The 11,875-nt window shown below is 38.7% G+C and overlaps 2 protein-coding genes and 1 pseudogene across 3 annotated transcripts; all 3 read right to left on the bottom strand.

The window, feature by feature from the left end:
- Positions 1-287: 287 nt before the first annotated feature.
- Positions 288-2,806, bottom strand: LOC105178019 (patellin-3). The gene is made up of 4 exons (XM_011101356.3): positions 1,438-2,806; positions 1,231-1,355; positions 1,017-1,152; positions 288-747 (listed from the first exon to the last, which is right to left on the bottom strand). The coding sequence occupies exons 1-4, from the start codon at positions 2,530-2,532 to the stop codon at positions 493-495; spliced, it is 1,611 nt and encodes a 536-aa protein (XP_011099658.2). The 5' UTR covers positions 2,533-2,806; the 3' UTR covers positions 288-492.
- Positions 2,807-3,374: 568 nt separating this feature from the next.
- On the bottom strand, positions 3,375-7,652 carry LOC105178363 (patellin-3-like; annotated as a pseudogene). The gene is made up of 5 exons (XR_016067280.1): positions 5,559-7,652; positions 4,372-5,418; positions 4,176-4,300; positions 3,881-4,016; positions 3,375-3,693 (listed from the first exon to the last, which is right to left on the bottom strand). The product of XR_016067280.1 is annotated as a patellin-3-like (transcript).
- A 141-nt stretch (positions 7,653-7,793) lies between these two features.
- On the bottom strand, positions 7,794-10,577 carry LOC105178364 (Intron maturase, type II family protein). Its single transcript, XM_020699290.2, has 2 exons — positions 10,402-10,577; positions 7,794-10,260 (listed from the first exon to the last, which is right to left on the bottom strand). Exon 2 carries the CDS (start codon positions 10,254-10,256, stop codon positions 8,037-8,039), a length of 2,220 nt encoding a protein of 739 aa, XP_020554949.2. The 5' UTR covers positions 10,257-10,260; positions 10,402-10,577; the 3' UTR covers positions 7,794-8,036.
- Between the last annotated feature and the right edge of the window lie 1,298 nt (positions 10,578-11,875).

The following is an 11,875-nucleotide window of genomic DNA, read 5'->3' as shown; positions in this document are numbered from 1 at the left end:
AAACATACACTCCAATACCTTTTTCCTGTTAAGCCCATCACAAGATTTATACCTACTATGATTTTCAGCCATTATAATCAGATTTCTTTTAATTTAAAAAATTATATTTATCACCTCTAAAATTTAATTTCGCATGACAAATAAATATCTTTACTAATTAAAATTTATTAATATTATAAAAAGAATAAATAAAAAATCATATTTATTTTTAATTACTTATTGCAAGTTAAATAAATTTTATCCAAATATCTTGAATTTTTTTTATTTTTTTAATGTTGGCGACAATCTTGTGCTCGAAAGCCGATATTATACCATTTATGCAAAAAGAAATTTATTTAAACATCATATTTATAGATCAAAAACAAAAACAATAGAACCCTTCAAAAAACACACACACACATTTACTAGTGAAAGTGCAAATTCAGGTGAAAACAAACAAGAAAGGAAAGGTAGTTGACGTAGCTCCTCACTCCATCAAATTCTTCCCTGATTTTAGTTACCAGAACTCTTTGTTTTGAACCTATACAGCAACTTCTTCTTCTTTGAACTCAGATTGTTTATGGCAAGAACCATTTTTCCAGGCTCACCAACTTTGTAGCTGCTACAGATCACTTGCTCTTCACTTGTCCCAATTCTCCTCATTTTCTGTATTATTATCGTGTACCCGTCTGCCGCGCTCGGAACGAATTCAGCACCATACCCAACTTCCCATCCCACCACTCTTGCCTCCCAGCTCACATCGCACGCCTGCATATCAATAATTTTATCTCCTTTTGTGTAAGAACCTATGAATAAGACATGTCAACAGCTAAAAGAACAGAGCAAAGCAGGTCACAAGATTGTCAGTTTGCTATCAGTCAACTGATGACATATGTACAAAGAAACAAGATTGCAATATTGTCACCAGAGAATCCAAAGAACAGTCTTTTCTTCGTAAATTGAATAAAATAATCAACACATAAATTTGAATCTAAAGGGATCTTTTTCTTGAATAAATGAAACAATTTAGAACTGACCTGAGGGACAGGAAATTCCACAATGTGCTTGGCTGAAGGTTTGATGATAATTTCAGTAACACTGTCAGCTAACCCGAAATCCCCATCTTTGCTTAGTCCACCATACTGTGTTGGGATTTGCTCAGCAGATATGTATCTGTTTCCCCCAAAGCAATTATCATAAGACTGAAAATACACAAAAGAATGCAATTTTTATGTTGAGAAAAATACTAACTTGAAAAGGGTCTCTGTGGATCTGGAAGGACCAGAAACAACAAACTTGCTTTTGGTCCTCTGAGTCAGAAAAGGGTTGATCATTTTGCTCAGGGCCAGGTACCACCATGGTACATTGATGAACACCTACAAAAACAAGATGAATGAATGCAAATTTCAATTCAGGCACAGAGAAAAGGAAAAGGGATTTTGTAATTTTAGAAATTACCTGTTTTGCAACAAATTCAGGATAATTATCTTGAAGCAATTGAAGGGCCTGGTTAGTTGCTTGCCTTAGCTCCCATCTATTAGGCCCTGGAGAATTCTTGAGGTCATTGACCTGAACAATGGTGGAAATCCCACCAGGGCGAAAATCCAGTTTCCTGATGCTCTTCTCAAGAAACTGGATTCTCCACCTTAGGAATTTCTGCCTTTTTTCTTCATCAGAAAACATTTTATGATAAAGCTCTTTGTTTTGGAACTCGCCGTAGACATTGTAGCAAACGGGATGGCCTTCTTTGCTATGACCGTGCATGAAAACCACTCTTTCCAGTTCGCTGCCGAGATCTTGTTCAACAAGATCATCGATACCAAATTCTTTTCTCCACTTTATAGTGTTCTTGATCATGGTAAACGCGTCCTTCACCTTGAAATCACGGGCCCGCAAGAACTTCAACAGGATCACATCACTCCTCTCATCTTCCAGCAGTTTTACATCCCAGATGAATACTTCCTGAGGCGATTTTGAACCCACTTCAGCTTTCTCCTGAGGCTTTTCTTCTGTGGGATTTGAGTGGACGCAAGCAACAATGGTTTCTTCGATGGCTTCCAGGGTTTTCGCACCATCGTCCTCCAGTAAAGTCTTTGCAATTGTTTTCACTGGAATCGAGTCGTCCTTCTCAGTTTCAGGATCCACCTTTCCAGGTTCTTCCGGTGCCTTCTTCTCTTCTCCTTTCGCCACAGGCATTTTTCCCTCTACAGAAGCAGAACTGCCAAATTCGTGCCTGTTGAGAGCCTCTCGGACGAGTTGCTTCAGCTCTTGCAGGGCTTTCTTCTCATTTTCTGAAAGATCAGCGAACCTGGTGCCCTCTTCCTGAGACAGAGAGGCTTTATCTTCAATTTTCTGAGTCTCATGGCCATCAGAAGAACTAGAACTGACATCCACAGGCATGAACTCAGGTTCTGGCACCACAAGCGACTCATTTCCATCTTTCTCTACGCAGGTGGTTTCTTCAGCCTCAGGAACATCACTAACAACCAAGAATCCTTCAGCTCCCCCTACTGTCTGCTCCTCAGGCATTTTCTTTTCACATTGCTCAGCCATAGTATTTCTTTTTTCCCTCTCAGCAGCAAGAACGTGTGTGTTGTGTGTGTTTTCGGAGTAATTTAACTGATGTTATATATAATGGAGGGGGATTGAGGAAGAAGAGAGGAGTGGGGAAAGTGGGGTGGCGGTTTTTGAGTTCAGGAGAGGAGGTTGCTGGCTGGCTGCTGCCTTTTTGTGCTGGTTTTGGTGTGGAACTGAACTGTCATGGGATGATGAGCATTGAGCAGCACAGTCTGGAACAAGTCAAAAAGCGTCTGAACCCTCTCCTCTCACTCATTCTCCTCACACTTTATTGCTCTTTTTCAATGTTTTCTCTCCATTTTTTGGGACCCATTACTGATTACTGTCCCTTCTCTTCTCCTTTTTCTCTGTTTTGGACATTCCCGTTTTGCATAAATTTCATCCAAACCCATTGGCTGAATTCATTTTAATCAAAATCAATCACAAAAATAAAGTTCAATTTATGTTATATGTAAAATGAAAGCGTAAATCACGGTCACTTATAATTGTATTATGTCCATCCAATTATTTTAATGAATGATTCAAAATGTCCTTTTAAATTATAAATACACACTTTTTATTTAAAATATTTTTATAGAGTAATATGTTTTATAAATTATTCATTTTACCTACTCTCATATTCTTTTACATTTTTCAAACATTTTTTTAAATAAAAAATCAATAAAGATAGAATAGTAACTTTCACCATACTGTTTAGAAATTACATAATTATTTTTCATTTGACGTGAATATTTATAATTTTTCAAATGACGATGGAACATTTATAATTATATCAAATGTTAAAGAGAATAAAACAAATATGCAAAAAATCAACATAATAATCGAATTTCATCTTTTGTATAAATGACTTGGTAATAATTACAGGAGCGTGAGAAACAAAAAGGTGGAAATGAATGATTGCGTCCCAATTGCTACTTGTAAGAAGTGAGATTGCTACTGGTGAATGGTAACAACCACCTTTCCGGGCTCACCAGCTATGAAGCTATTAGATATTGTTACTTGCTCCTCTTGAGTTGATCCAATTCTCCTTGTTTTTTCAATTGTAACTGTGTCTCCATCTTCGGAACTTGGAATGAATTCAGCAACATAGCCCACTTCCCATCCCATCACTCTTACTTCCCAACTCACAACGCACGCCTGCAAACCCATTGATCAAACCGAGTTCAAGCAATTACATGATAAATCTTGTCATCGATATCCCTCATTTCACCATTCTTGAGCAATTCTACGGCTCTTCATGATGTGAGTTTTAATTTGAGCCGGCATTCAATTCAATCCAAGACCGATAGATAAGTGGTTCTTTCCAAAAGTCAGTATGATTCACCTGAGTGACAGGGAACTCTTCAATTTGCATGGCTGAAGGCTTCACCATAATCTCCGTGACGGTATCAGCTGCTCCAAAATCTCCATCTTTGTTTAAACCACCGTACTGTGGTGGAATCTGATCAGCAGATATGTATCTATTTTCAAAGCCAATTATCACAATAGTGAGCAATGTATACACACAACAGAGCATGCACGTAATTTGTTGAATTGTAATATAGAAAACAACTGCAAACAATTAGGAGCCAATACAAAAGATGTTGAAAAATATATCCAGGAAATGAGATAGTACTAACTTGAAAAGTGTAGCTGTAGACAGGGAAGGACCGGCAAAAGCAAACTTGCTTTTGGTACGCTGCGTTAGAAGAGGGCTGATAATCTTGTAGTATGCCATATACCACCAGGGTGCATTGATGAAGAACTGAATTCAAGAAATGTAAGTGATGTGTACAATTTAACTTTAAAAAAAGGAAAAGCATTGCAGAATTTTACCTGTTTGGCAACAAATTCAGGATAATTGTTTAGGAGCAATTGAACGACCTGATCAACAACTTGCCTGATTTCTGGTTTACTAATCCCTTGAGAATTCTTAAGATCAGTAACCTGGAAAGTAGTGGATATGCCTCCAGGGCGGAAATCCAATTCCCTGATCCTCTTTTCATGAAACTGAATATCCACCTCAGGAATTTCTGCCTTTTCTCTTCATCAGAAAACGTTTTCTGATATAGCCCTTTGTCCTGGAGCTCCCCATAGACATTGTAGCAAACGGGATGCCCTTCTTTGCTATGACCGTGCATGAAAACCACTCTCTGCAGTTCACTGCCAAGATCTTCTTCAACAAGATCATCAATCCTGAATTCTTTTCTCCACTTTATAGTGTTCTTGATCATGGTAAACGCGTCCTTCACCATATAATATTGGCTGCGCAAGAACTTCAGGAGAACTGTATCGGTTTTCTCATCTTCCATGAGCTTTACACCCCAGATGAACACTTCCTCTGGTGTTTTGTCATTTACTGGGAGTTTCCTTTCTTGAGGCATCTCGTCTGTGGCAATGTAGGTTTCATCAAGGAAGTCCAGTGAATTTTCACCCTCTTCCATTGTTTCTTTCACTTCTTTTGTCGAAACAGGCTTCTGTTCTTGTTCGGAAAATGATAAAGAAGAACTGCCAAATTCGTCCCTGTTGAGAGCATCTTGAACTAGCTGCTTCAGCTCTTGCAGGAGAATTTTCTCAGTTTCTGAAAGATCAAATGCTCTGGTGCTCTGCTCCTCAGTCTGGCAAAAGTTTTGTTCACCTTCTGATCCAACAATTTTTCCAGACTGATGCTCACAGGGATCCAAATTCTCCGAGATTGATTCTACTTCTGGTACAAAAATGGATTCATCTTCCTGTGGATCAATCAGAGGACTCCAACTAAAGGTGACAACTAATGGCCGCCTGATTCGGGCATTTCCTCCCCAAGCATTGTATCTCCTGTAAACTCTTTCTCGGTTCTTGAACCACCAGATGACTGCTTCCTCTTCCTCAAACCCCACCTGGCTGTTAAAACGAAGAAAATCAACAAAGTCTTGATCACAGAATCCATTGATTGTCCAGCTTCCTTATTAACATAGCATACATGTAACGTTTTAACGAGAATATTAACATAACATCCACTTTCGATCTTTCAGCAATCATACCTGAATCTCACCCTCTTGATGAATCGAGTTCCATCAGGAAGGGCTGCAAGAGTTACATAGACACCAGGTTTAAACTGTTTCTCCCACACAGCCCAATTGTGAGTACCATCACTGTGGTCGACATCTGGATGTCCTGATGACAGGCTTTCACCTGGTGGAGAGCTCCAGCTAGAACTGGGTTCTGAAGCGATGGAGCTGATGCTGGGGCTTCTGGAGTGATCATGACAGAGTAGCCAAAGCTCCTCCCTGCGCAGCACTGATGCCACTAGCCTCTCCCAGTTATCATAGTTCCTGGACATCTATCTTATGTTTGAGATGCGGAGAGTAAGGTTTTGGAAATTCTTGTGCAGGCCGTGGTGATCGATTCATATAGCATGGACTTTTCTGCATTATGATTGACTTCATTGTGATTGATGAAACCTTCTTGTTACTAAGAAATTTCTCAGAAAAAGTACGCTTGCGGTGTCACAATCAAGCAAAACTCCAACACTGAATACAAGAAACTGGGAGAATTTCGTTTCTCGCCCTTATACTTTGTCATTTATTCAATTTCAATCCTCAAATAATCAGTTGTTACACTGTTGGTCCGGTTGAATACCCGACAAAAAGGATGTAAATAGCCGGCTGAGCAAAAATTGATGGATATAGATTGTAATGTGAATAAAAAATTGATGAAAAGTCAAAACAGGCCGTCTTACAGGATGAAAATACAATTTTCCCCGTCATAAATGGAGGCACAGACTTCATGAAATCCAAGAAAGGCGCTTATGGAAGTGGACATTCAGAAGAAGGATCAAGTAATTTGGAACTGTGTAGTAAGGCTAACCTGCTGTAGAAAAGAAATTCACATTGCTGTACTCGTGTTTGATTTAGACTGTATCAGACATAAATCTAGATTATCCACTCACATCCACAACCCAAACTAAGATTTGAGTTTTACAACTCTTTCTCTGTATACAGAAACAAGTTTAGCATCGTCGAATTATATATAATGCTGTCAATATTTTACTTTATAATATCGTCATATTTTAATTAAATGAATCGCAATTCATCAGCATAACGTCCGCTGGGTGGAAATTTGTTCCGGGTCACAAAATACCTGTATAATTTTGGACGTGTAATGATTATTGTGTAAAATAAGGTACAAGTCCCACATTGCACCTGTTCCGTTCTACCACCTTTGCCATGAGCTCAACTCTCACCCAAATCTAGAGCTATAAATGATTCGATTTGAACCAAACACATTATTGTTCAAATTTGTTTGTCATATAAATTTCGCTTTTGTGTTTGCTAGAACAAGTTCATGATGAATAAAGCAGAAATCAATTGAGCTAAAAGTCAATATACTAATGAATGTATTAGTCATTAAAACAAAACAAAGATCGTGCTCAGCTTCTGAAAGACACGCTATTAATATCGTGAATTGACCTTGTTACTCTCCAGGAAGGCAAAGAAGAAGAACGCAGGAGTCGAGCATAAAAACCATGGGTTGCAAATAGTCACAAGTGAAGAGACCATGCATCTTGCATCTTCATGCTTCAAAATTCTTCAAGCTCAGTGCATCTCAAGGTATGTTGTTTCCTTCACTTAGATAACCTCTATAAACACTCGAACAGAGATAAAAAAAGAATGGTGGCTTATATGAAATTTATATGATAAAGAAATGCCAAAAGATGCTGGTGACGTAGAATCATCTGAGCCACCTCCATTCAGCTCTACCATTCAGCTTTTGATCTAAATGCATAGTTACTTTCACAGGTATAGCAACAATTTCTTTAAGCTTTCATGACTGCAATCAAGATGAAAATTATCTACTCGGAGGAGAAGCACAATGGAATACAATGACGCACACAAGGTGATATTTATTAGCATGATTTTCTGTTGCCCTTCACCTATGGGCTGCAGCATTTGCCAAAGGAAAAACGATACGAGCAGCATCTCCCCATGATACTGGGGAAAATTATTTGTGTCAAGGAATTCTTTTACCTTCAATTCAATGGTTATTTGAACAACCCAAAGTATCAAGTAACTAACTCGAGGGGCAACTATAAGGAATAGTAGTTGCTACATAAAAAGGTCACTGATCGCAACAGCATAGCTATGAGGTCAAATGCTATGCCATATCTGATAGTTGTAACCCATTTTTTCGAGTATGCAGTCAACAATTATATAATTGCAGCAACAGAGATAACCTAATAGGTAAAGGTGCTGGATCACTTACTCTTCTCTTGAGTCTTGACCATAATATTCTCCAATCCACTTGTCATGAAGTGCAATAAAACATTATCTTGAACATTTTGCTGTGCTCTGAAAAAATGGATAAATGATATACAGAATTCTAACTAACCTCCAGACTTGCATAAGCAGGAAATTGTATCCGTCCCTTCAACAATTTTCAGTTGACTGACAACCAACTTTGCATACACAAGGAACAACACAGTATTGCCATCCTGGAAAGAACAAGACTAATACTACACCTTACCCCTGCGCTGCACGAATCCTTTCTTCCTTGTCTTCCTCAGTCATAAACCTCTGGTCATCACTTTCATCATTAGAGCCCAATGACAAGTCTGCTTCTCCTTTTATGCTATTCCCACTACTTAGCAAAGAGGAGACATGATCTATTGAAACGGCATTCCTTTTGTAATTCCACACTAGCATTGAAATGTAATCCTGAGGTGAAATCAGGCCTTGTTCTTTAAGGCAGTTGCGTTCCTCCTCAAGAGTTTTTGAGTCCTCAAGCCTTATATATTCCAGTAATGCTTTCTCATGATCCGGTCTCCATCCTGCCGGGAAAGGAGAGTAGTCCGTTTCAGGTACAAGAGACATTCGGGTATATAGGAGTCCATCAATTGATTCCACGAGACCCATTCTCAACAAATTATGATACTCTGGTGATTGCCCTTTCTTTTCCTTAAGAGGACGACTCAAATTCCGAGCCCCAATCTTGTAAACTTTTGCTCGTGACCTCAGCTTGTACTTTGCGGCATAGAGCTTTGCAAGTGAGCCTCTAATGATGTATGAACAAAAATTAACTATTTTCTTCCTGTTATCAGCATATCGGTACCACTCAACCATTGTTGACAACAGCTTATTCATTTGGGCATTTGTGTGAGCCTGGGTAGCATGGAACATTCTGAAACAAGGTTGTGGGTCTGGATCCCTATCTCCCTTCAGAAAGTTCAACTTCCTAAACTGTTTAATGCACTGCTTCAAGCTAGCTGTGACAGACAATAGTGTCCCCACACCCTTCTCACTGATAATTTTCCCGCCAGTAGCGGTATATCGCAGAGTAGGATACACAACTCTTCGGCATAATACATGGTCAAGAAACATTATGCCTTTAGTTATGTGTTCAATAGGGAGGCTCTCATTGTCAAGTTTTAGCATATACTTCTGGTCACAGAATTCTATCAACTGCTTTCTCAGAGTTGCTGCATCTGCCCTTGGTCCTCTAACTCCAATCAAGATATGACCACCGTAGCGTATGTAGTCAATTTTCCTAGTCTTATCAGGACCACTTGTGGGCACAAATTCCGGCCAAGATGTATTTCCTTGTTCTGCCTCCCCATCAGGACTATTCCATATGACATCACTTGTAGATGGCCTATAGAATTCCTTAATTTTATCTTCCATCCATCGGTCCAATTCGTCCAGGCATATGTTAGCCAAAAGAGGACTAAGGATTCCACAATGACCCCATGAAGGATGTGTTTCAGCTTCCTCTGGTGCAAACCCAAAAAATGTTTCCAGCCAATAAGGATCTGGCTTCGGTTCATCTTCTGCAAGAACTCTCTTCTTTTGATACTTCCGTTTCTTCTTCTTTTTCTTCTCTCCATCATCAACCCTACTCGTGATCACTGGTGTGGTTAATGCAGCCTTTATCAAATCAATCACCTTCTTATCCCTAACATCCCTCATCAGAGCACTAACCACCATCCCAACCTTCATACCATCCAACACCGTACTCAAATCTCCCTTTATATACCACAAGTACCCTGCAAAACTCCTTCTGATCACCCTCAACACCGTATGGGCATTCCTTCCTGGCCTAAATGCAAATGACTTCTGTGAAAACCTTGCTTCATAAATGGGCTCCAAAATCATCAGTAACACCTCCTGAACAATCTTATCCTGGAAAGGCGCCGGCTGTGTAGTTGTCAAAATTGCCCTAATCTTCCTCTTTGATAATGACTCATATTCCGTTTTGTCCTTGGGAGACCTAATGAAAAACTCTAACCTAGCTCCCCACTTAAACCTGCCATCAAGAACAGCATTCCTAAGTGCCAACAAGTCCTCAAGCGCAGGACGGGTAATGGAGCTACGGGGCAGGTATGCGCCTGTCTCGTCGGTGCAAACCTTCTGGTATGCCAACACCCACAACTCAAACCTCCTCAAATAGTTGGTCAAATTACCAACAGTTTTCTCCGGCTCCTGGAAATTCTCTATCCACATTTGTGAACAAACAGCGACGCCGTCCTCCTTCATCAAGGTGGCCGGATCATTCGGGTCAGGAACTCGCCTAGTAAACGTATAAGTGCTGTAAAAAAGTGCTCTGAGTGGAAAAAAACCATTTTCATTTACTGGCTTGGCACTATTATTCAATTGAGAGTTGTGTAATATGTTTGCGTTCTGCAATAAAGCTGTAGCTCTGTTTCTGAGTGTTCTGTGGCTCAACACGATAGCAGTCCGATGCATTTAACTGTTCGTATTATGAATAGATTCGAGTAAGAACAGAAAAATGAAACAAAAACTTGAACTTTCAATCAAGCATAGATAAAAATGTGCAACTTCTGGCGACAGAAGAGATGGGCAAAAGGGAAATTAAGAAGATTGAACTTACGAAGATGGCTAGCTCCAGGAGGAAGAAAATCTTGAAGCATTAGCAAATTTTGATGGAATTCTGTAACTAGGGTTGATTGTGCTCTCAGATTGGGGGTTTAGGGGTTTTTGGGTTGGGGGGTTGAGCAGAAATGCTGCAAACCTAAGCCCTATCCAGGAATTTTTTGAAAATGAAAAATTATAATAGGAATAAAAAGGGTAAATTATATTTTGGTCCCTATATACTCGCTTATTCATTTTTTTTATTCCTAATGTTTACGTTCTACGATTTTTTAATTTCTACTATTTATAAATTTTGTCCAGAAGAATTTGTAAATATTATCAACCAAAATCGTGGTATTGAACATTATGGTCACATATGTCTTGAATTTTAGTTTTAATGTAATTAATTATAATAACATATTTTATAAATATTTAAATAAAATTAGTGGAAAATAACCAAAAAAAATTATGATTATAAGGGTAAGTCACATATTCCCCCCTATATAGATAGCCACTTGTTATCATGACAAGATAATGGTGATGACTATGGATATGAGTAATGGCTTGAAATGAATTGAAAAGGGGGTTACACTCTTAGTGGAAATTTATCTTTTTGAAAATTTAAATAATTCTAAAAATTTCAGAAAAAATACTTTTCAAAGTATATATACGTTCGCTCGTTCTAAGTACATTTTTAAAACATCATATAATCCCACATATCTTATAAGTTAGAACCCATGATCCATTCTGCAGGGAATAATGGCTGCTCAGTACAAGATCTCGTGTCGTGTCCATATCTCTCAAGACTGCAGGCAGTAGGCACCTTCTCTCCCATATTTTTGTTGCTAATCCTTCAAGAGTATGTCTCTTTTTTTGTTGAGAGTCTTATACTTGGTAATCTTTTGGTCTAACTTAATATTTATGATTTTTTAAAATTTCAGCCCAAATCCAGTCGGACAATCATCAACCTATATTCGTGAAGAACTTACATAGGTTGTTCGTGAAGAACTTGTCCAAGGAACTTACATAAACCAATCAAACAGAGCACTACAAGAAAGATAACCTGAGATTTTCGTCTTAGAGCATTGATGAGATTATTAAAATTGTACTTGAAGCCAGAAAGCCCCCTCAGTCGGCCAGGCCCGTCCCTGGCTTCGGATGGGGAGGAGGAGAGGACAAAGAAAGCAAAGAAGATGAAGAACCAGTTGACAAGAAGAAGAAGATTATGAGTATGATATGCAAGTGAAGGAAGATCATGCAAGTTGGGAGTTTTGTGTCAACTAGTACATGTTAGTTCTTGGATTCAGCAGCCAAATCAATGAGTTATTTACTGTAGATTATGTAATTTGTATGCATTCACCTGTGGCTGTGTAAGATTTCATTCTTGTGTAATAATGATATCATCCTATCTATGTTGAAAATGAAACGGTAGCTCTGTATGAATATATCTAAATAAATATGCTGGATACATGTTGCACTGGGATACCCTAATA

The sequence above is a fragment of the Sesamum indicum genome, linkage group LG9, assembly GCF_026168435.1.
Source record: "Sesamum indicum cultivar Baizhima isolate 11 linkage group LG9, ASM2616843v1, whole genome shotgun sequence".
In the NCBI taxonomy this organism is placed as follows: Eukaryota; Viridiplantae; Streptophyta; class Magnoliopsida; order Lamiales; family Pedaliaceae; genus Sesamum; species Sesamum indicum.
This window is presented reverse-complemented; position numbering and strand designations above follow the sequence as displayed.

Coding starts and splice junctions, on each gene's coding strand:
- LOC105178364 (XM_020699290.2), bottom strand. CDS start 10,256: ATGCATCGGACTGCTATCGTGTTGAGCCACAGAACACTCAGAAACAGA.
- LOC105178019 (XM_011101356.3), bottom strand. CDS start 2,532: ATGGCTGAGCAATGTGAAAAGAAAATGCCTGAGGAGCAGACAGTAGGG. Junction 1,356..1,437: donor CTGAATTTGTTGCAAAACAG/GTAATTTCTAAA, acceptor TTGTTTTTGTAG/GTGTTCATCAATGTACCATG. Junction 748..1,016: donor TGGAATTTCCTGTCCCTCAG/GTCAGTTCTAAA, acceptor ATTGATATGCAG/GCGTGCGATGTGAGCTGGGA.